Genomic DNA, 25,013 nt, shown 5'->3' with positions numbered 1-25,013 from the left:
GAGGGTGAGTCGGGTGAATGTGAGTCAGCCACAAAAATGCAATAATAGGTATCTGCAAGTTTGTCATTATTTACCATTTCGCCATGTTGAGAAAATGTTTCTCATGTTGGAAAACTGGGGCAAATTTTGTTCCATATACAATTTTTCCTTTGTTTTAATCACAAACTCCATAAATTATTTCCCTAGTACCAAAAAACAGAGGAACAAAAATAAAGAGGTAAAAGTACATACTAGGAGATCGAAGGAGGCCGCCAAGGATAATAGGGCATAAAAGAAGCAAGATAATGTGAACAAATTACCTTGCTCACAAACTAGTCATTTAAAGTGATTTTACATCAAGCAACGATCTTATCGAAATTAACCTCAAATACCGACCACCAACCAACCGAAAACCCTCCTTCCACACATACCTTCTCCCCTCATCCTAAAGAGCAACATACTAAATCAATAGCAAAGAATACCAGATCCTTAGCAGTTGACATGCATCACCTCCAAAACCCAAACATTATGCTTTGGATGAGGTTAGGACTTGCATTCTCAACACTTACTGCCAACAAGATAACATTTTAGAACAAAGGTATTACATACATCTTAATTCCAAGTAATAGATACAAATACCAGCAAAATTCTAACGAATAAAACACTCGTGTAATTAGACTACTCCCATAAAGCCATAACACAAAGTCCAAATGTCTTCTGTTTATTTTATACCTTAATGCACAACGAAAGGAACAATAAAAAGAGAAAAGTCTTCATATTTCACAATAGATGCATATTTTTATTTTTGTGCTAGTTATCTACAAGCATGCAAACATGGTAGTTTACGGATTTAAGAAGCATAAAGACGACATAAACAGTAACTACAGAAACTTCATACAATAAAATGTTATTTCAACAAAAAATACAAAATAGTATATACAAGCCCCCTTTGTTTATTGGGCAGTTTTATCCATAGAAGTTCAATGATCTATGACTACTATGAACTCAGGTAGCAATCCTGTGCAATTGCAAATTTCCCAAGATGCCAAATTGTCCAAGCACCATCGGTAAATCCCTAGATTGGATAAAAATTAACGAGCCAAAAAGGGTTAGCAAAGCTTGACCTACAGGGCGTCTCTGTATATAATATACAGCTTGTGTATACTAATATCACCTTCAAAGATTAGTCTTGGGCTTGCCAGCACCAGGGACACGCCGTGAAGCTTCCCTCATTGTCACAAATTCTTCTGCTGCAGAAGGATGAATTCCCACCTGAAATCAAAACATTGACATAATTTAACAGGGTAATTCGGGATAGGTCAGAAGGATTCATAGCCCAGAGGATTCACACCTACAACTGAAGCACATCTTTCAAAAAAAAATTAATAAAAAAATATAACATCAAACTGAACAAAACAATAGTAAAACTACAACAAGAGGACAAGGTGTCCTCAGATTGAGTAAAACTGGCAGCCCAATTACTTTATACGTCTCCGGCAGTGGCGGAACCAAGGGGGGGCTGGGGTGGGCCATGGCCTCCCCCTTGGTTGATATTATGTATTAAATGTTGCATAAGTATTACTACGATTTTACTTAGCTCAATTGGTTTTAGTTGGTAGTGAGATCTATTCTCCAATCTCCACCCCAAGTTCGAAACCTACCCCCCTACACTTTCATTTTTTATTTTACTTTGCAATACTTACTTGTACCAATTATACTATTTCATAAAGGTTTAACTACTACTCCGGCATTAAATTTTCATTTTCAAATATTTGCATTATGTAGATTTTTTTTTAATTCAAGTACAATACTATATATATTAAGTTTGGCCCCCTTAATAAACATTTTCTGGTTCCGCCCCTGGTCTCCGGTAGAGTAATTTGAAAGCCCCAGCTGCCGTAGCCCATGAAGAAGAAATTAATAAATATTTTTCAACCATAATTAGATTAAGTGGGACAGCAAAACCACTAAAACTACAGCCAATCCACTCCAACCAAAAAACCAAAAAATAGCCATCATTGCAAATCTGTAACCACTCCTGTATACTCAAAGGTTTGACCAAAGATCCGACTGCAGAGTCTTTTCCAAAATATAGCAAACCATATCACTGTGAAGAAAGATAAGAGCAAGACTAATTATTAGCCCGGCAAAGCAAGCAAATATAAAGCCGCCGCTTCTGGAGCATACCAGTTATATTAAGCCTTCTCAAAGCTTTGTCCACACAAGGCTTTTTAACTTCCAAATGAGATTCACTAACAAAAAAACAGGATATATAGGGGAGAGACTCCAAGAATATATGAAAAAAAAAACCCAAAGAATCTCCTATCCACAATCTTAAATCCTCCACATCCTTCACCCACCTACCTGGGCTACCCCTTTCTTTGGCCCTTCATCTACTAAGTCATACCATCTTCCCTCCCTCCCCCCACCTTTCATCTACTCGACCGCCACCACCTTCTTTAAATGAATTCATCAATTTAATCCAACAACAATGCAATGGGATTTTAATCCATAATAACAGAAGATCTACAAGGTATAAAAAATGGAAGAAAAAACCCAGAAGTCATCGGTGATTATGGGAGTGGTCGGCAGCAAGGGAGGTATGAGAAGCGGAGCGAGATAGATCGAGAAATGGCGAGAGAATGTCGTCGATGAGGGATGGTGCTGGATGTGAGGAGAGACTAAGAGAGAAAGTTGGATATTGCATGGTGGTAGCCGTTATGGGGGGAAGATAGGAGAGGGAGGGAGGGTTAGAGAGAAGAAAAGGATCTACTATCAGGTGGAGAGGGAAGATAAAACGAGGGTAAAGTTGTCATTTACCACAAAAAATTTACCCAAAATAGGAATGTGTCAGTTAAAAAAATTTTCCCAAAAAGGAATATGTGCAGTATCAGTTTTCTGCTTTTCATTGGGATCGTTATTTTCCGATTAAATGTTTGGATCCATGGATCCTGCCTCCACTGAAGGTAAAAATTGAAGTATCCTAGAAAACAGAGCCATAGTTTGAGATGGACTGTTGAATACCGAACAATTAGCTAAGAAAAGGAGAAGAATGAATTGCACACAGCACTTGAGTGACTAGGACAAAGGGCATTTTCTATATTCCAGAAGTTGGCTACAGCATTCAGAAGTTAGCAGGACATCAACATGCAACTGCGCACAAAATACACAGATAACTTTCAGCACTCAACTCTGACACTAGATAGAAGAGAATGAATTCTTACCGTACTATCAAATTGTGCCTTTGTTGCTCCACATTTCAGTGCTATAGCAATTCCCTGTACAAAAATATGTAAACAGATCAGCAATGCATATTCATGAGAATAATATTACTTTTATGATTTGATGAGTACAGAAGTGACAATCATACCAAATAGTCACAGGAAAACACTGCATATACGTTCAGAAAAACAGAGATGATACACGGACAGAGATTCCTTCTTTTCCATTTTTTTCGAACATTACACACATTAGCAAACACACACCATCACATGACAACATAGAAGTAAAAGCCCATGACTTGAAAATTGAATCATTCCAACTTTCTAGTACAATTTATGACCATTTAAACATCAATATATAGTCACAATGTCACATTGTCACAGGCATGATTCAAAGCTTCTCCTTGTATGGCATGCATCCACACATTCCATAGCTAAAGTTATAATGGAATGATTTTGTCTAAATTCCACCTCATAAGTAAGATAGCATTCTACATTATGGTATTATTATCATTTCTTGTTCAGTAGTCATGGCATGATTGTTTCATTTAGCATATTCATTAAATGATACAGCCTGACATAACCTCTCCTTCACAATTAAAAAATTAAAAATGAAAAGAGTGAGGGAGAGAGAGAGAGGGAAAAAATTTTAAAAAAATAAAAATAAATAAAAAAACAGTCAAAGTAACCCTCATCAAGAAATTATACTCAGGCTGTCTGTCACAGATTGACCTAAAGGTAACAGGTTTCTGAGTTTCTGCTCCAAAGCATTGTTACATAACACTGAGATATAAATATTCTCCTCTCTTACTTTAAAAACATAAAAAAAAAAAAAAAAAAAAAAAAAAAAAAAAAAAAATCATACTTCAGTAATCCTTACTAGTTGAATGATAATGTTTCTTTTACTACGGGGGTTTTTTTTTTTTTTGTCAGGATAGTCCCTCCCAAAGTCCCAAGTACAAATAGTGGAGAAGACCCGTATATGGGAAGGATAAAATGCAAAAATTGCAGCACAAAAACAGCATAAAAGCACCAAATAAGTTAAGATTATTTAGTGGAGGCTTTTATGATGGGCTAATTAATGTACTACGTATATTACACCAAATAAAATGGAGAACTTATGCAAAAGGGGATTTGGTGAACAAAACTGCACACAAGTTTGAGTAAACAGCATACAGAATATATGTACCTGCATTATTTCAGGTGCATCTGGGCCACACATTGATGCTCCAAGCACTTTATCTGTCTCAGCATCAACAACAAGTTTCATAATAGTCTTTTCTTGTCGCCTGTGATCATGGAACATAGAAAGATTAGACAATTTATATTAACACATACTTCCTCCATTTTTAAAAAATCCGCACAAGATTTTAAGAAAAAGTGTAAACAGTAGGGGAATGCCAAAATTGCCCATGTGATACAAACTAATGAGAGAGTGAAAAGGTGGGGCTAAAAATGGATGTTAACAAATATTTGTAAGGGTAGTTACGGAATTTGGTGTGTGAACAAAAGTAAAAAGTGAATAAAGCATACCAAATAAAGAAATGATGCAATTAATTGGTGAATTAAAAAAAAAGAACGGAGTATAGCACAAAACTGTAACAGTCACATAGGTACTCCTTCCTTTTCTTTTAGCTCTTCCTGGTAGCTATTTTACAAATTTAAATTTTTAATATTAAATATGCATTCACAAGCTTATGAAAAATTAGTATCTTGAAATAAATAATACATTGAAGTATTTAACTGATTTAATATCACAAAAACATTATATTATTCATCATACATTGCCAGCATTGGTAAAAATTTATGCCATTTATGGCCAAGCTATGGTCAAGTGCTTCAGAACAATATTCAAGAACAAACAGGAATGGAGCAAATACATTTATTGCAACATAAATGAAAGAACATCAACTTATATATAATGTTATAATGCCATCCATGAAACAGAGTGCATGAAACAAAATAGAATAACTAATCAACCTGTCGATTTTGTAAAACTTATTTCAAAAGCTATTACTTGCAAATTCACCTTTTGTTGGGTTATATACACACATGAATATCATGGCAACAAAAGGTTGTCCAGTTAAAAAAGAAAAAAATACCCTCATTAATCAGTGTTTATGCTTAAACTAGTAGTAGAGGAAATGCGTAAAAATGGAAAGTGTTTAAACGGTTCCCTTATCCTTTCAATGCTTGATTATACTCAAGATCTTAGGACTTCTTTGCTTCTACACATACTTTGATATTTTCTTACATTTAAGCACGTGTTTATCAGATTCTTACATACCAGGCTGAAGAAGTAATAGTACAAGTTAGAAAATTATCAGGCTAAACAAACAGATGCAAAACAACATTTCATCTTTTCCATTTTCAACTGGTGTAAGAAAGAAAAACACTCACTGTATAACAAGACATGGATGCCACCTAAATTATAATTGCAAACAATTGAATACCATTGTACGAAAGCATGAGAAGAGCAGGGGTCAAACAACTTTAGATATAATGGTTCAACATTAAATTAAGAGCCTTAGGCCAGTTAGAGAATGAAAAGAGACGTACTGAGAAATAGTGTTTTTCATTGGGTTGAATGATGATGTGAAGACCAAAATGTCACCATTGGCTTGCTCTATAGCTTGTTCTTCACTAAGACCCACCACAGCTAGAGGAGGTATGCTGCATAACAATCCCAATGAGTAATCAGACTATGCACTTATCAAAGGAAAATAAAGGAGGCATACTCAACCACAATCATGAACAGTATAAGAACGAGCATGTAGAAAATCATGGAAGTATTTTCTTCCCAACTACAATCATCTCATTCATGAGTCTCTTCCTTCCCTTCTGTAAAGAAGCAAAAGCAGATTTTCTAATTGAGTAGCTCCATAGTTGTTTTAAAAAGACTATCTAAAGAGTAACCAAAGCCAGTACATCTACCTAAAATACTTTATCAGTTCATTTAGCCACTAAACACATAGAATGCCTAAGCATGATGACCTTAAAGGAGATTCTTTCACTAATTCTACCAATTCTCACATGTATGATATATCACATGCCATAGCAGAGGCTGATCAAACCTATCCTTATACCCACATTCCAAAACAAAGGATTCCAAGCATGTGCAACCAACTAAAAGCAAGAAAATGGGGTAGCTTGTCTCAGAATTCCATAGAAAAAGGTATACAAACATGGGGCAAAATCACTTCTTTTAATAGAAGATTATCTTTAGCATAAATCTAAACTCTAGCCAAAGCTAATACTCACGAAAACTTTAACCTTCTCAGCGACCTAAGGACCTTAGCTTTAAATAGATAAGGCTACTAAGAAATATTCTATGAGAGCCCTTTTGAAAATGATATTAGATTAGATGTACAAAAGATAAATACCATATATATGCACCCATATTCTAATACATAAAGAGCACCACTGTTTAAAAATTTCTGTAAGCGAAAAATTCATTCGTTCTAAATTTAACTGTGAACACCTAACTGGAGGGTCATGTAAAGTGGAAAAAAAATATTACTGTTTGTGCGATTTTTCATGTGTGCATATCTTGAATGATTCGATGCCTCTGGGTGAAAAGACATTCAAAAAATTATGCCTTCATCAAAAGCTCCTCACTAAATGTGATTCTAACACCATTATAAGTTTGAAAGCTATACTAGACTAATCAGAGCATCCACAAATTACTAACCATACAACATTGACTGCTATTTGCTCTTACAAATTTATGCCTTTTCCTACCCAGTTATATGAATACAAGTCATTTTTGTACCAACATAGCCCCATAGGTTAGGTCAAATGTAAATGTTAACAGATAGCCAAAGACAATGTAGTGAATTCATAAGTTGAATAAATAATTTTTTTTTTTTAATTTTGCCCAGCTACTATCATGTCACAATACAAAACTCTAATCATGTCACCTTACGAGTAACATCAATATTGATACAATTGTTTTTGGATGGGCATTGAGATAAAAAGGTATTAGGTGTGATATTGGAAACAATGGTATATTCGTCATTTGTACCAATCAAATCAATCAATCAATCAAAGCCTTAATCCCAAAAGTGGGGTCGGCTAACATGAACCAAATTTGATTATTCCGTGTAGTCATCAACATAAATCTTTCTCCTCCATCCCTTACGATCCAAAACTTCATCCTCACGTAAATCCATGCACTTCATATCCTTCCTCACTCCTTCCAACCAAGTCATCTTTGGTCTCCCTCTTCCTCGTTTAATCCCTCCATGGTCCCACTCTTCCACTCTTCGCACCGGTGCACCCTCGGGTCTCCGTCTTACATGTCCAAACCAACGCAGACGATTTTCCCTTAATTTATCTACAATGCCCGCCACACCTACTTTCTTGCGAATAACCTCATTTCTGATTCTATCTCTTAAAGTGTTTCCACACATCCACCTTAACATGCGCATTTCCGTAACCTCCATCTTTTTAATATGCTCTTTCTTAGAAGCCCAACATTCTGTACCATAGAGCAACACTGGTCTTATGGCAGTCCTGTAGAATTTTCCCTTCAACTTTAAGGGAATGCTGCGGTCGCATAACACTCCCGTGGCCGCTCTCCATTTAAGCCACCCTGACTTAATCCTGTGGGTCACGTCTTGATCAATGTCACCATTCTTCTGGATGATCGACCCTAGGTACTTAAAACATTCACTCATGGTCAAATCCTTTCCATCCAAACTCACCACTTCATTGCTTGTCCCCCTCTGAGTGCCAAAACGACATACCAAATATTCAGTCTTACTCCGACTTAGCTTAAACCCTCTAGATTCCAACCTTTGCCTCCATTGCTCCAACTTGACATTAACCCCATCCTTAGTCTCATCCACCAAAACGATATCATCTGCGAACAACATACACCATGGAACCTCATCTTGAATTGGTCTAGTTACTTCATCTAGAACCGTTGCAAAAAGAAAAGGGCTTAATGCAGACCCTTGATGCAATCCGATTGTAATAGGGAAATCTTTTGTCAACCCTCCGCATGTCCTCACATTTGTTGACACATCCCGATACATATCCTTAACTAGGTCTACATACCTTCGTGGGATACCTTTCTTCAACATTGCCCACCAAAGTATCTCTCTTGGCACCTTGTCATATGCCTTCTCTAAATCAATAAAGACCATATGAAGATCTTTCTTCTTTACCCTATAAAACTCCATCATTTGTCTTATCAAATGGATTGCCTCCATAGTAGATCTCCCAGGCATAAAACCAAATTGGTTATCTGAAATGCTTGTGCATGCCCTCAACCTTTGTTCAATCACCCTTTCCCACAACTTCATAGTATGGCTCATAAGCTTAATTCCTCGATAGTTAGAACAATCTTGAGCGTCTCCTTTGTTTTTATAAACCGGGACCAAGGTGCTCTTCCTCCAATCTTGTGGGATCCTTGTAGCCGTCCATATCTTGTTGAAAAGGTTTGTTAACCAATCAATACCAATCTTACCCAAACACCTCCACACCTCTATCGGTACCCCATCAGGGCCAACCGCCTTCTTAGGTTTCATCTTCCTCAGTGCAATCTCCACCTCTACTCTCCTAATCCTTCGCACATACTCCATGTTGATTTCTTCATCACTCATAGAGGTATCTCCTATCACAACTCCATTACTTCCATTAAATAATTCATCGAAGTACCCCTTCCACCTGTCCTTGATGCCCTCCTCTTGCACTAGGACCATTTGGTTCTTATCTTTGACACACTTCACCATGCCAATATCCTTCCTTGCCTCTTGTCTTCTCTTTGCCATCTTATAAATGATCCTTTCTCCCTCCTTGGAATCAAGCTTTTCATAAACCTCCTGATATGCCTTTTCTTTTGCTTGGCGAACAGCTGCCTTTGCCTTACTCTTAGCCTCCTTATACGCTGCAAAGGTTTCATCACTCCTACATTTTCCTAAGGCTTGATAGCATTCCCTTTTTTGCTTAATTACTGCTTTCACCTCTTCATTCCACCACGAAGTATCTCTCTGTACCGAAGTTCTTCCCCTTACTTCCCCTAAGACCTCTTTGGCCACTCTTAGGAAACAGTTCTTCATTCGTAACCAAGTCATGTCCGGATCCACCTCTCCATCCCAATCCGCTTCTTCAATTACCTTTTCTGTAAAAACCTTAGCTTTTGCATCCCTTAGGGTCCACCATCTTATCCTTGGTTCTTCTTGTCTAACTTTTTTCTTCGCCTTCTCTTTCAGACGAATAGTCATTACCAATAGCCGGTGTTGGGTGACCACACTCTCCCCTGGGATAACCTTACAGTTTATGCAACTTTGTCTATCTATGCTCCTTGTGAGCAGGAAGTCTATTTGAGTTGCATTTGCTCCATTCCGAAAAGTTATCAAGTGTGAATCCCTCTTCTTAAACCAAGTATTAGCCAAAATTAAATCATATGATTGGGCAAAATCCATAATAGCTTCACCACCGGCGTCCCTCTGCCCATACCCAAAGCCTCCATGGACACTCTCATAGCCATCTCGGCTCGCCCCAACGTGCCCATTTAGATCCCCTCCAATATATAACTTCTCTGAGTGGTGGACACCCTGCACCACCTCGTCTAGGTCCTCCCAAAATTGCCGTTTCTCTTCTGCATCTAAACCCACTTGGGGAGCATAAGCACTGATAACATTCACAATCTCCTTGCCACATAGCAACTTCAGCCTTATCAACCTATCGTTCTTCCGATAGACCTCGATCACCTCTTTTGCCAACCTCTCATCGAGAACCACACCAACTCCGTTCCTAGCTCCACCATTCCTTGTTCTGTGGCTCGTTTCTTGCCCAACATACCATACCTTATACCCCAAAACCAAGCCTCGAGCTCCTTCTCCTGTCCATCTTGTCTCTTGGAGGCACATGATGTTCACGCGTCGTCTTTTCATTACTTCTACCAATTCTGCTGATTTTCCCGTAAGAGACCCCACATTCCAAGAACCAATCCGCAAACTAAATTCTTTTCTCCCACGCTCCCTCCTGATCCCAACTCCAAGCCCTTGATTATTTGACACCACAATTGGGCAATATGGCGCGTCGCTTCTGGGCGACGACCTAGCAACCCTTACATACTTATCACTGCACCCGGGTCTGGGAAGTGCAGCGCGTCGCTCAGTAGGGAACGCCCCAATGGCACGCCCTTGCTCATTTGACACCACACTCGGGCAATGTGGCGCGTCGCTTCTGGGCGACGACCTAGCAACCCTATATTCGTCATTTGTACCAAGAAATAAAAAAAGCTCACTATAGAAGTTTTGTTTTGAAACATTAATTGCTCTTCTATGAGCTATACAATGAAGTAAAATATGCAATAGAAGAATTCCATATGTTCTGTACAAAAAGTCAGATTATAAAAGTTGCTTAATGAATAGGCATGGAAAGGTTGCTGCAGAAATAAAAGGAACATATACCTTGGAGTAATATATGAAAAATTTGACAACATAGTTAGCATGCAAGTATTATTGAAGACACAAGTTGCCCCACTGAAGTACAAAAAATTCTACAGCACACAGAATTGAAAAATATGATACCTGAACACAGCGCATGCTATATAATTGTAGTCTGGTTTGATATTTTGGCCCCCAAAAACCGTTTTCTGAAACCAGGAAACAGCTACTCAATATTTAAATTTGGAGAATACAATTTTCAATTACTCAGGGAGAATTACAGCCAATTGAAAGCATATACTACTGATAAATAAAATGAAGAACCATACAGCGAAACAAGTTCCTTCCATCAAAGCCACAGGAGTAAGGTTCATCCGATTGGTAACATCGCCAATTGCCCATATTGTCGGTACACTTGTTCTTGAATACTCGTCAACCTAAAAAATGAGAAACATTATCAATAATATGAATTTCATAGAAAATTCATGGACAAATATGTCACCCTTGCCACCAACACAATCATTTAAATAAATCAATTGGAACATCTGAATAAATGTTATTGGTTTTGCCTGCTATCATCATGGTTGAGGCCACATACACAGCTTAGGGTATTACCTTCCCCTAGTAAAAGTTTCACATTCATATTTTTTTAATGAGACTTGTGTATAGCCTAAATTAAATGTTAGCATCCAAGTGATACTTGATGTTTCTTAATTTGCATATAAATTGCTTCATGACAACTTGAGGGCATGATATATTGCCATTAGACATTTCATACACGGGCGACACCCATTTGGAGTCTTTCTAATATAATACTTAAAATAATTTAGGTACAAATTATTCCCCGCATGAGGCATACTCTCCTTGATGTGACAAAGGTCTTAATAGAAGTAGCACTACAAGTTTTTAGCAGCAGGAGCACCAGCAACATATATATTATCAGAAGACAAGACCCACACTGTAATTCTTGTTGATATTATTAGAAGACAAGATCCACGCTGTGATTCTAGCTGAATTGTACAAAAGTGGAACAGCAAGACATTTTTTGTTAAGGCCACAAGTTCAAATCACCCTTGTTATTTCATAACACGATCAGTAAACAATAAGTTAGCATATATAGAGCTTATTAAGGTCAGAGGCAAGTATAAGCAAAGAAATACCTTAACAGCTCCTGTTTGGTCAAGCTCTACACCTACAGCTTCCAGATTCAGCCTTTTTGTGTTTGGAGAACGGCCTGTGCAACAAAACACGATACAATTAATGTATGTCATCATTTACTGGTCAGAATGGTGACACGGAACCTATCTAGCAGCATTGATATGATCAAAAGATATAGGTCTTTACAGAAGTATCATGCAATTGTGTGAAAACAAAATAGAGTCCTCAACCTTTAAAAAAAAAAACTGAAGCATACCGTGAATTTCATGACTGTTATCTAATAACAACCAACAAAAAGACCGGTTTCCTTTCATTTTATTTCTGTTCAACCTAACTTAAATATTACTGATGAGAAAATGCCATTTAAACTTTGTTCAAAGTGAAAAAAAACAGATACTACAACACATTTAAATTCCTGCAGAACCTCCTCAATCCACACCTTTCAACCCCATTATTGATGCATCCCATAGCTGATGCATGAGCTACTATATTTCCGACCCTCGCAAACGAGAAACTACAAGAAACAGGTTAAGGCTAGATTTAGGATGACCACACTGGCAGTACCAAAACTAAACTCACATTTTCTAGCTCAAACTCTCTAACAATCTTTTACAATATTACTATATTGTCACAACCTACCCAACTTCCCTTGCTTTGTAAACGGCATGTCTGACGGCTAAGGCCTCAGAAGCATCAAGATTGCTGTAAGAGCATTTGACCACAACATCTCCTTTGCCCTTCAAAAGCCCACAAAACAGACTTGTACAAATTCAAAACAGTATGTTGGGTAGCCCAATACAACCTATGCACAGCAAAAACCAAGCCACCTCACAATGAAGGAAGACATTGAGCACATCTCACTATGGTAGCAAATTAATTTTTCTAAAATAATCCTTGAGTTTAAAGAGACTAAGCTGGATTTTGACAATTTTAATTTCACTAATCGTAACTCGTTTAGTCGTTTATGCTAAACTCGACTTATTGTTTCTTAACTTGATCCCTTTTATGAAAGTTGAGAGAATATACCAAAGAGAAAAATCCCAATCCAGATTTCATGCATGTTATACTGGGTATTAATTCCAAGAGCATTAGACATTGTCATCTACTACTTAGACTTCACTCAAATTGCTTCACTTTTTTCTAGTTCCATAACAACCACCCCTCACTAACCTCAACCTACCACTAACTTGGACTCAAAATTTTACCCCTAAAACCTACAACCACTTCACTCCTTCTGCCACACTTACAACCAACACATCACTCATCATGATCATCACCAAAAAGTGATAGCAAAGGGAAAGTCTCTAGCACCAATAACATGAAGATGCTCACATTCTTTAAGTATTAATCTATGAGACACATACAGTAATTTAACAAAAGTAATTTAGGGTTTGGTTCAATATTAAAACTATTGGTTCACAGAATATTACATGAAGTTTCAAGTAATCTAGACATGGGCAGTAAATAAAGCACTATATTGCAAGAGAACATGAAATAATGATACCGCGTCAAATTTAGCTCCTAGCAATATACTTCCTCCGTTACTTAAACATTGCAACATGAAGGGTAACTAAACATCCCATTATCCCAAAGCTCAATCTAAACTTTTAACATCTTTAACTATATAACAGTAAATTCTTTGTGATAATATATATCGAGATGAATCTTACAAGAACCACTTGACTATATTTTTCCTAATGTATAATCATAATAAGGCTAAAGAAAAATGTGTGGAAACTGACAAAATGTAATAGACTAACCTATGGGGGGTAGTATGGGTATTTTAGTAATATTAGTTTGCTAGGTTAATAGTCCTTAGTATAAATACGTAGAGAGGGTAGAAGCAAGGCAGGCAGAATTTTGGAGTAGTTTCTTAGGAGAGTTGTGACCTAAAGTCACTATTGGAGCTTTGTAGGCTAAACCTACTACTATCGTTGTAAAACCATTAATTTGTTTAATCAAATTTCTGAGTTTTATCCTTCGTTGTACTGTTATTACATCGAGTAATATCAGTCCATTACAATTGGTATCAGAGCGGTGTTCCCGGTTGTCCGGTGCCGGAAACCACCACTACATATTTTTCAAAAAAAAAAAAAATGGCAGACTTTGAAGAGTCAATTAAAAGGGAGGTGGAGGCAGCAATCACCCAAGCAATGGAGGATTTCAGGAAGAGGGTTGAAGAGGCCTTCATGCCCTTCAAAGGCTTGCGTACGCGGCGGGACAGGGAAGGCATATCGGGATCCTTAGAGGAGTCTACCATCGGCGTAGTTTCCACAGTGTTAGAGAACGCAGCAACTCAAGGGGTTGCAGCAGCCCAGAAGTCACTTTTAGAGAATTGCTCCGTCGCGCTAGAGGCTGAGAAGAAGAGTGAGGAAGACGCCGAGGACGGCCCCACTCATCTTATCGGCCCAGAAGAGAGCAGATCCGTGACGGCCGGAAAACAAGATGGCCCAAAAGACTTGACGGCGGAGTTGTAGAGGTCGTAAGAAATTTGAAATCTGGTGGAAGGCTTGGAGATTATGGAGCGGGATTTACTGGTGGAGGTCGAGGTGGCTTCGCCGGCGAATCTGGTGGACGTGCTGGTGGGTTGACGGGTGGATTAATCGGTGTTAGTGGTCTTGGTGGTGGGGTTAGCGTTTTCGAAGGTGGCTCAGGTGGCGATTTTGGTGGTAGAACTCGTGAAATTGGGGGTGCTCTCGATATTGTAAGAGGGAACAGGGTGGGTATTTTTTGTGGCGGTTGTTTAGGAGATATTTTCAAGAAGGGCGGTGCTGGTTGCTGTGGATCCGGCGGTGGTCCAGGAGTTTTAACTGGGAAAGTTGAGAGGGGTGGTAAGACCGCCGCTAGTGGTGGCCTGAACGGAAAGGGCGGTGGCTTTGCGAAGGGTGGATCAGGAGCAAGTGGGTCTGGTACCGGTTCACCCATCTGTGGCCGGTGAAAAGTCTTGTGGTGGTCTGGGTTGCTGCTGCGGTGGTGAAGAAGGGTGGAAGTGGCAGTTGCAGATTTCAGAAATGGAGTGTCTGGGAAACTTCGTGGAAACTGAGTTTGGCTTGGAGGATAAGGAATTTCTAGAAGGTGTAGGGGTAAGTAATAGTAAGGGTATTATGGTCAAAGGGGTAAGACATGACCTGGATAGCAATCCAGTTATGCCTAATGTAGTAGCTGCACAAAGTTTTGGGCTAACTCATTCTAAAGTCAGTGGGCTTACTCACTTTAGGCCCAACCTATCACAACCCAAACAACCCATTACAATTTCTAAGGACCGGTTTTACTGCCCTCCACCCCACAACCATGATATGTCTGCTAGCCAAATCAAAGTTTTCAAACAAAACGGTTCTTTTTTCTCCTACTTGCACCCCTCTAATCTCAACGCAGACACCACACACACCACCCAAAAGCTAATTGTCCCCAATGACAAGTTACTAAGCTATTCTGCCATGTCAATGCTAATGAAGAGAGCAATAATACTCGCCAATGTGCAGCCTTTCTCACTGCAATTCGCTCTCAGTTTTAGCCCATTCAAGAGCTGGAATAGTGATCATTGTTGCCAAGGCCGGATTTCGAGCGCAGACTATTATCCACCTTGAGGACAAGGTGGAAGTTTAGGGGGCCAGTATTGTAATAGACTAACCTATGGGAGAGGGTAGAAGGAAGGCAGGCAGAATTTTGGAGTAGTTTCTTAGGAGAGTTGTGACCTAAAGTCAATATTGGAGCTTTGTAGGCTAAACCTACTACTATCGTTGAAAAACCATTAATTTGTTTAATCAAATTTCTGAGTTTTATCCTTCGTTGTACTGTTATTACATCGAGTAATATCAGTCCATTACAATTGGTATTGTAATAGACTAACCTATGGGGGGTAGTATGGGTATTTTAGTAATATTAGTTTGCTAGGTTAATAGTCCTTAGTATAAATAGGTAGAGAGGGTAGAAGGAAGGCAGGCAGAATTTTGGAGTAGTTTCTTAGGAGAGTTGTGACCTAAAGTCACTATTGGAGCTTTGTAGGCTAAACCTACTACTATCGTTGTAAAACCATTAATTTGTTTAATCAAATTTCTGAGTTTTATCCTTCGTTGTACTGTTATTACATCGAGTAATATCAGTCCATTACACAAAAACAGTAAATGTTGCATTATTTGAATAACAAAAGAAATATTATCATAGAAAGAACCGCCTACTAACACTATACAACATTACAAACTATGCATGTGAAAATTGGAGTATAAACAAATTATTTTTCACCAACTTAACATCATTCAAAATTCAAAACATTCCTATTTCAGATAATAACTCTTACTTGTAGTTGCAACATACAGTTTTTGATAGTATTTACATAATCGACTTTGAATATCTTATGTAAATAATAATAAAGGAATAACAAAGCCATGTGGAATCTTGTTTAGATTTATCTCAATGGTATTTTATCAATATCGATTTTTTTTTTTTTTTTTTTGTAGTTTTTTGCTTATTGATAATCAAATCTATTAATTATTAGAGATATAAATTGCAAGCGAGGCTAAAGAAACATGGCAACTAATTTATAAAAAAAAAATTTAAAAAATAAAAAAACAGTAACATAATTACTAAGGTCTAATTACGGTAGTTGGCCTAGACATTTACTACAATCACATCAAGAATTTCATAGATATTCAGGCAATTCAGCTTAAGCTTTGGATTTAAATATGTTTCAATCACATCTGTAAAAGGGTACAAAAAACTTACCAGTAGCAAAGAGCACAACATCAGCTTCAATTTCTTCACCATGATCAGTACGAGCCATTACACCTCTATCAGTTTTCACCAGCTGCACAGCCCAAAATATTAAATTAATAAGATTAAGAAAATATTGGAGCTTCTTTGTCAGAGGCTAGACATATTTATCATGGACCACATAATTAGTTGAGAAGATGTGTTGTGATAAGTTACATTTTGAAAGAAAAATGAACATAGAACTATAAACTACTTAAAAGCATAACCACCTCTGTCAGAGTTGTCCTTGGATGCACTTGAACTCCCCTACCTTCCAGATTTCTAGCAACAGCAGCCCTCATTTCATCATCAAAGCCTCTGCAATTCCATTAAAACAGAAAACTACCATATTCAAGAAAGTTTATATTGTAAAATAAATCTAAAAGAAACAGAAAAATAAAAGTTTTTAAGCTTTTGACATAACCCCAATCCTCAGATGCCTTGAAAGGACCACTTTTTATGAGTAGTTACTAAATATTAGAGTAAAATAAGACTGTTCAGTATTATAGTTAATTTAATATGAACATTCTTGCTATTAAAAAGTGACCCCGCCATATATGTATTTTGGATCCGCCACTGTTACAGTTACCTTTGTCCCCTTACTTCCCTCTTTCCCCATGAATCATTTTCCCTCTTTATGACTTTCCCTAGTTCCCTACAAAATCAATTTCAGACAAGAAGCCCTAACATCTCTCTTTTTGTACCAAGAGTTGATCTCCTTTCCCCTTTTTTTTTTAAAGCAAGCATCAGCAACAGTCCACAGACACCAAAGCGCTAAGGGCAAAAGGAGAGAGATTGCCAGCAACAGTGTGACATTCCCTGGGAAAATCTTTGCTCTAGTGACATCAATCACATCATTTGTTTTATTATAAAAAAAAAAAAAAAAAAAAAATAAAAAATAAAAAATAAAAAATATCATAAGATTGGAATGTAAATATATACTTTAATTTGGTAAAGGGTGTTTCTAGCAAATCTTGTTTGTCCTTCCCCTTATTTCTAAGCATTCAATTTCCGACAAGCAACCCTCCATTGTGCGCTAGCATGGACTCGGAAAACTGCTGAGCATAGCTGTGTCGACAGGACAAGACCTTGTCACGGGTATGGAATCCAGGTGACCTGACCAATTACCCTTGGACACAGCTACTTCAAATCTTTAATTATTGAAACTCTAGATCTACAAATTGGCATATCTATACTACTATTTTAAAACCGGAAGTTTAAAGGACACTTGTCCTCTTCTGGCTTTTCTAATTATTTATTAATTTATTTTTTTGTTTCAACTTAAGTGTAAATATTAAAAATTAAAATTAAAAATTAAAAAGAAAATAAAATAAATTAAAATAATCTCTTCTTTACTCCAAACGTTTCCAATCACTTCAAAAATACAACGATCAATTTTCATTTGGGTCACTTGGTTCCTCTAAATTTCATTATACTTCATATTATTTTTCAATTATACAAAAGTTCAATAGTTTATCTTCCCTTTCTCTCATTTTGTTACTCTTTCTCTATCTTCCCTCCCACTGCTATTCTTCTCTTTCACCCTAAATCTATAATTTATCTATATAAACTTCAAGAACAATAGTGACATTGAATTTAAGGGAGCAATCAAAGATAAATTTTCTCAATCTTGTTTACAGTTCATTTCTTTTTTTAAATTTCTTTCCAAAGTTCATTTTTGACTTTTTTCGTTTTTTTATAACGATATATTTCAATACATTTATGTAGTATTTTATTTTACTAATAAAATGCAATTTATATTTAGCATGTATTAATTTTACAAAAATCTAAGAACAATCCAAATACACAATAGTACAATTCTTAAATTAAAAAAATAAAAAATAAAAAATAATCCGTGGCCTAAATACTAGTATATTAATGAAAAAAATGTAATATATTGAGGATTTTGTAAGCCCTTGTGAAGCGACTGCAGGAAGGTGTTTGATTCACAGCCGATGGTCAAAAAGTGATTGAAGAGAATATCAATGGCTGAAAAAAAAAATTAATAATAATAATAATAATTGAGTGAAGAGGTAAAGCATTTGGTAGTGTTTTTTTTTTTTGGTGTTTCCAAATGGTTCACCCTTTTGGCTAATCTAGATTCGATGCTCGAGTGGTTAGGTTTCAGTCCCTTCCTAATCCTAATTGTTGTTGCCAGGGATCAAACACACAATCCTCTCTACCAAGTGCCACCACAATCTACCAAAAGCCTATTCGTAGCATGCGGTAGTAAGTAAAAGTAAAAAATTGAGAAGATCAAAAAACATTGTCTCCTTCTGAATATTATCACGTGGGTCAGCAGGTGTGCAAATTTCTTTACCCATCTTATTACTTTTACTAAAAATTCAACACCTAATCTGTTTTTTTTTAAACTAAAAAAAAGAACATAGTTATTTTTCATTAAAAAAACAATTCTAAGGACTAATTATTTATTTTCTGGTTTTTTAGCAAAATAATATTAAAAAACAGAAAAATAAATATATCATTTCTCTTGGACAAAGTCCCCGTTTCCCAATAATTGAGTTTCGATGTACCAAGTATCCGATCTTTCTATCCGAGTACATGTAACATATAGGCTTTCATACAAAATTGTCTCCTTCTACATTGGTAAGACTCAGTAATATCTATTCAAAGAGGGAATTGTTTAGCGTTACCACCAGACATGTCATCCTCAAGTAAAAAACCTGAAATGAAGTAATCTTTTCAATTTAAATTTCAAGTACCTCAAGGGAAGTTCCTTTCTGAAGCAAAGATCTACATTGGCACCCATCCCACGCCATATAGATGCAAATTCAACAGATATGTACCTATAGCAAATATTCAGAACATAAAATTATATTACAACAATGTGATACACATACAAGAAAATAAATCATCAAGAAACAAGAGGAGATCACAGCACCTTCTATCAACTAGATTATTAAGCAAATTTACTTACCCTCCTCCGAGTATAACAACGCGCTTGGGGAATTCCTCCAAACTTAAAGCCTCGTCAGAAGTTATTGCCAATTCCTAGGCGATACAGTAGATTATATAGCTTTTCAAAATTAGCAGATTAACAAAAAAAAAAAAAAAACAAAACAAAAAAAAAAACAAAATTTATTCAAGTTAAGACTACCATGATAATTTTCATTCAAGTTTGGACTATCATGATTCATGATAAATAACCTGTTATCCTTGCTTAAACTACTCCTTCTGTTGTCTTTTGATGTACCGATTTGCAATTTCACATATTCAATGCACTTCTTTAATCATCAATATCATTAGTTCCGTACTATCAAAAAGTTAACAAAGTCACCTTTTGGAAACTATATTTCAAGACGGTTTAAAAAGGAAAATGTCACCATTGTAGAATTCCAAAACTAGTACTATATAATTTAATATTTTGAGCACCAATCCAAAGGCAGATTTGTAGCACTAAAGGGAGGGACATTATAAGTTATTCCAGACAAAAGAAAAAAGATAAACCCAAAAAATAAATGAGTTGGATAATACTTTTACTGTACATTATCATAAGTAAAAATTTTACAAGTAGTTTTCATATGGTAAAATTGATAAACTTATGAAAAGTTAATCACATACTTAAAAAATGTCTTGGCCAAAAAAATTGAATGGAATTTGCCAAAAATGTTAGTAATAAATCATTTCCTTTCAATCTATTCATTTCCTTTTAGGCTTTTACTCTTCAATTTTTCAGTCCCTCTGCGTAATTTTACATTTTTACTTTCTATTAGTCAATCGATTTCTTTTTCATCTTCTTTTAATTTACACATGTAGTTATGAAAGATGTAAAATCTATTATTTCTTCACCTCATAATAATCAACCACACCTCAAGATAAAAATTTATGACAAGGATCAAATGGAGCAAAGAACCAGCCTTTAAGGTCACAGCTCCTTACCAATTTGAGAGGCTGAACTCTTGAAGTCTAAAATCAAGTTTTATGGGCCATGGAAATAATAAGCTAGCTTAAAGTGAAGCTAGCAGCCCTTCCATCTAGGTGCATGGGCTCCCAGTGGAAGTTAATAGTTACCATAGCTACATAATTTTTGCACCCTAGTGAAAGTCATAAAATTACCAACTGTTGATGAAATGAAGTTGGGTTGCTCATACTTGGTTTGAATCTTTTAGAGCAAAAAACCCACAATATATAACTAGGATTTGCTTTGTGACACAAAAACCTTGCTAAATCTTACATAGCTTTTATTTAACATTAAAGAGGACCAAAGAGCACTTGAATATCGTACTAACTAAGAATCATATCAGTTATATGTTTCTTAACTCCAAATTATGATAGATAAGAAAGTATCTTCAGCACAAATTAATCAAAATGAAAAGATTTGTTACTCCTATTATCCCCATTTTACCACCATCCTTAATCTTCCTCCTCCGTAAATAGCAGTACAGAATGAATGCATACAGGTCATACAATGAAAAGAACAGAACTTGCCACTTAGGCCATATTTAGCTAAAATTAGTTAGCAGTCTTAGCACTAACAAAGTAACAAGTTAATCAACAATGAATAATCAGTATATTTTGTGTTCATGCAACTAATATAGTTAGTTCATCCCCAACTACTGAACATTCAACAACAGAAAAGATAGAGAAAAATTTGGTTAAAAAAATAAGATAAAAATACATCATAAGCAAATCAATGGTAGATCCTAACAAAGATACAAATTTTAAAACAACAAAAGAAAGTGGAGAACCTGCCCAGGAATATTAGGACGTTGCGCCCGGCTGCCAGTTGCAATCAATATATGTTTTGCAGAGTATGACAACTTTGTGCCATCTATTTGTGTCACTTGGACTTCATTAGGACCAACTATCCTGCCCTCACCTTCGTATAGTTTCACCCCAGCATTAGATAGCAGTCGTTTGTAAATGTTATTGAGCCTGATAATCTCATCTGTCTACATTATACAAAAGAGTGCAACTTTAAAAAAAATAAAAATAAAATAAAAAAATAAAATAAAAAAATAAAAATATATGTATGCAAATGCATCATATGCATGTAAGATTCTAAGGCATCGGAGAGGATTAACAACCAAACAGAAACCTAAGGCCTAGACAAATCATGGCCAATTTTTTCAAAATAAAAAACGTCGAAGAAAATCAAACCAATTATGCCTCAGCCCTTAATAAAAGAGTCGTGTTTTTAATTTACCAAAAAAGAAAAAAGGATAGTGTTTTCATATTGAACACAACCTATTCTATGTAAACTGCAGCCATACATTATGAAGTCCATGCAAAATCCATTAATATCAAATGAAGAATGCTTCTAATATGGGCATACCCAAAAAAAAAAAAAAAAAAAAAAAAGTACGCCTGTTTATTAGTCTCGCCGCCAGATCTCAATATATTAAGGGTCATTTAGAACTAGGATAGAATGAGAATAAAGCGAACGGCTATTTCAAAACAAAAATTCCATCCTTACAAGTTACAACCTTACCATATCTTCTATATTCTCTTAATATATTCTAATTTCAAAATTTTTATTACAATAGCCATTCAATAACTACTTCAAGGTTAAAAGAAAGGTAGACTATAAAAACAAGGTCTAATGAAAAACCCTTCTATGGAAACAGACTTTCTCGAGACAGCAACAACTAACATGGACAGACAATTTAAAGTTAAAAGATATGAGCATTACATTGGCAAAGACAAAAAAAAACAAAAGAGAGATATTCTAGATGGTGACCTCCTGATGGTGGAATTTCTTTTTTTTTATTTCCCACGACGACCCTATGTATCTAACGCAATTTTGTGACCTTATACAGCATGATTTGCTAAGATTTTATTAAATAATTAATATTTGTAAGGAGATTCTAGATTGCAATCTCTGGTTTTGCAAAATTCATGACGGTGGAATTTTTATTTTATTTAGTAAAAACATCTCATCATCGATAGCAAGAATTGAATGTGGAAAATAGTGTTGCCAACAAAGTTCAGTCAACAAAGACTTCAAAACCTACTCACCTTCTTCTGCAACAATTTTTTCCAGTTGAAGTCGATCTTCTCATTTAACTCCCAACCAAAGCTTTTTGCATCCTACGAAACCAAAATTACAACAATGAATATATCATTATATGTATACAAAAGCTTGCAAGGCTATACAATTCAAATTTCCAAAGTAAGGCATCATTGGCCACAAGATACTATGGACACTAACAAAAAGAATCTGCAAGATGTTAAATCATTTAAATCCAGAAAGAAAATTAAGGGATGAAAAAACCTTGAGGTGGAGAATATGCCACTAAATCTATGCACTAAAGAATATCACAATATTCAAGGGGGCATATGTAGCCTTATATGTACCATCTCTTGCAAGTTGCAACCACAAAATAATTGACGGTGAATCTTATACATAAATATTTTAAATGCACAAAAACCTAAATAAACATCTGGACATATTTTTAAAACCCCTTACAAAAACCACCATGTACTGTACATGTATCAGCAATTTCCAAAATTACAAACTAATCAGCGATACTGGTTGAGACAAACTCACCTCAAGTTCACCTCCAAAAGCACCTCCATACACCAATATTTTTTTGGGAACACAACCACGAATTACACATCTGAAGACAACAAAAGATACAAGAAATAAAACCCCTAATTAGATTCAGAAAGAAAACAATTGCAATAACAGCAATGTTAACAATGGCAACAAGCCAACTTCAGCAATAATCAAATGATCAAGTATCCATCAGATGGATTCCATCTCAGTAATCTAGTTAACTCTAACATGTGTATAAGGCCTATCAAAATAAATACTGTATGATACTGTATGTCTCCTAATGAATATGCATAAGGTAAGAGACAAAATTACACAGCAAGGCAAGTTGAGACACAAATTTGCAATACAAATGCAACTATGGAATTTTGGACAAAATTATACCCTAGTTCGTGACATATCATTCTTGTCGATAACAAGCTAGAACAAGAGAAAGTTGAAAAGGCTTTCACTGGAAAGAGTTTTACGGGCCTAGGGGCAACTCACTAAAGTTACCATCCTAATATTCATAGCCTTGCACTCAAAATCTCAAACTACGCCAAATTATACACCAAAGAAAATGGAGATTATCCAAGCAACAATCCATCAGTCCTTCCATTACAAGAAAACAATTAATATTATTTTAATTCGTAATGTGTAAACATATTTTCAATACTCAAGTAACCAGCTTCTATCAAATCCATCCTTTCACTAGTACTTACAAATATCACAATATAAACAAAAATGATAGTAATCAAACAAGCACTTCCAAATCGAAACACCAAAAGTATTACAATTTCAACAAACAAGATCACAGTTGCACCAAATCAAAAGCTAAACAAAAGCAACAATAATCTAAATCATATCAGATATCACATATTTGTAAATGAAATTACATTAAAAAAAAGGTTAAATAAAAACTTACGTTCCACCAACTCCTCCAATAACCTCCGAACTAATTGGATGAAATGGAAGCTCGCAAATTCCAACCTTAAAACATCAATCATTAAATAAATCAATAAATCAACAAATACTCAATCATAATAACAATAAAAAAAAACTAAAAAAAAATCAAAATCTAATAATAATTCAATCCTTTACGAAAATCCATCTGAAATAAAATTAACATGAGCAGTAATTTATAACCTTCACACCAAAATTACCAGAAAATTAGTCACAAAAAAAAATGAAAATCCAATAATAATTAAATCTGAAAGAAAATCAATCTGAAATGAAATTAATATGTAACCTTAGCACCGAAATTTGCAGAAAATCGAGCAGCACGAACACCTCCGCTTCCGGCACCGATAACGAACAAATCGAAATCGTAGTGAGCTTCGTCTTCGACATTAGTCTGGTTTTGTTCTCCGTCAATAAGCATTTTTCTGCCCGCCATTGTTGATTTCTTGACGAGTATGGAAAATGAAGATGAAATTGAAGATTTATTAGGAGGAGAGAGAAAAAGAGGGGGCTGCTATTAATAGCGAGTGCAACACTTGAATAGAGCAATTATTAAAGTTCCATTCAGAATCAGATGCGGTGTTTGATTTTGGTTCTTGAAACGTTAAGTAAATTGGAAAAAACTACGGAGCATCTTTTGTAATATACGAAGTAATAAATACGTAGTATTTGGGTTATGATGTAGGGTTGTTCTTTATACAGTAGCTTAATTTCAAGCCCCTGCGAATTTTATTTGCCTATTTTGCTTATGTAATATACTCCCTCCGTTCCAAAAAGAACGACCCATTTAGGTTGATTACGCGGATATTAAGGAAGTTAAGTAAAAGAAGTAAAAGTATATTGGAAAGATAAATTTAAATGGGGTTTGTAAAAAAATAGAGAGAGAAAGTAATAAAATAACATGGAAAATCAAATTTTTATATGGGGAAGCTAATTTTGCACAATTATTGTAGCAAATTGGTGGGTGTTTTAATGCAAATGGGTCATTCTTTTTGGGACAAAGTTTTGGCCAAATGGGTCGTTCTTTTTAGGACGGAGGGAGTAATAAAT

At 35.8% G+C, this 25,013-nt stretch overlaps 1 protein-coding gene across 2 annotated transcripts; it reads right to left on the bottom strand.

Moving 5' to 3' along the window:
• Nucleotides 1–850: 850 nt before the first annotated feature.
• Nucleotides 851–24,488, bottom strand: LOC145632127 (glutathione reductase, chloroplastic). 2 transcript variants are annotated; one of them, XM_081684418.1, is made up of 17 exons: nucleotides 24,253–24,488; nucleotides 23,929–23,993; nucleotides 23,019–23,088; nucleotides 22,487–22,558; nucleotides 21,217–21,420; nucleotides 19,446–19,519; nucleotides 19,231–19,314; nucleotides 16,738–16,825; nucleotides 16,481–16,562; nucleotides 11,761–11,834; nucleotides 10,930–11,037; nucleotides 10,745–10,809; nucleotides 5,760–5,873; nucleotides 4,390–4,489; nucleotides 3,204–3,257; nucleotides 1,154–1,251; nucleotides 851–1,054 (listed from the first exon to the last, which is right to left on the bottom strand). In XM_081684418.1, the coding sequence occupies exons 1-16, from the start codon at nucleotides 24,397–24,399 to the stop codon at nucleotides 1,156–1,158; spliced, it is 1,497 nt and encodes a 498-aa protein (XP_081540544.1). In that variant the 5' UTR covers nucleotides 24,400–24,488; the 3' UTR covers nucleotides 851–1,054; nucleotides 1,154–1,155. The 2 variants fall into 2 exon arrangements, with proteins under 2 accessions (XP_081540544.1, XP_081540543.1); XM_081684417.1 differs by having other exon boundaries at nucleotides 851–1,251; nucleotides 24,253–24,486.
• Between the last annotated feature and the right edge of the window lie 525 nt (nucleotides 24,489–25,013).

This window comes from Chenopodium album, chromosome 5 (assembly GCF_948465745.1).
Source record: "Chenopodium album chromosome 5, dcCheAlbu1.1, whole genome shotgun sequence".
Lineage (NCBI taxonomy): Eukaryota > Viridiplantae > Streptophyta > Magnoliopsida > Caryophyllales > Amaranthaceae > Chenopodium > Chenopodium album.
The sequence above is the reverse complement of the archived record's forward strand: the minus strand, read 5'-3'. Positions and strand labels throughout refer to the sequence as shown.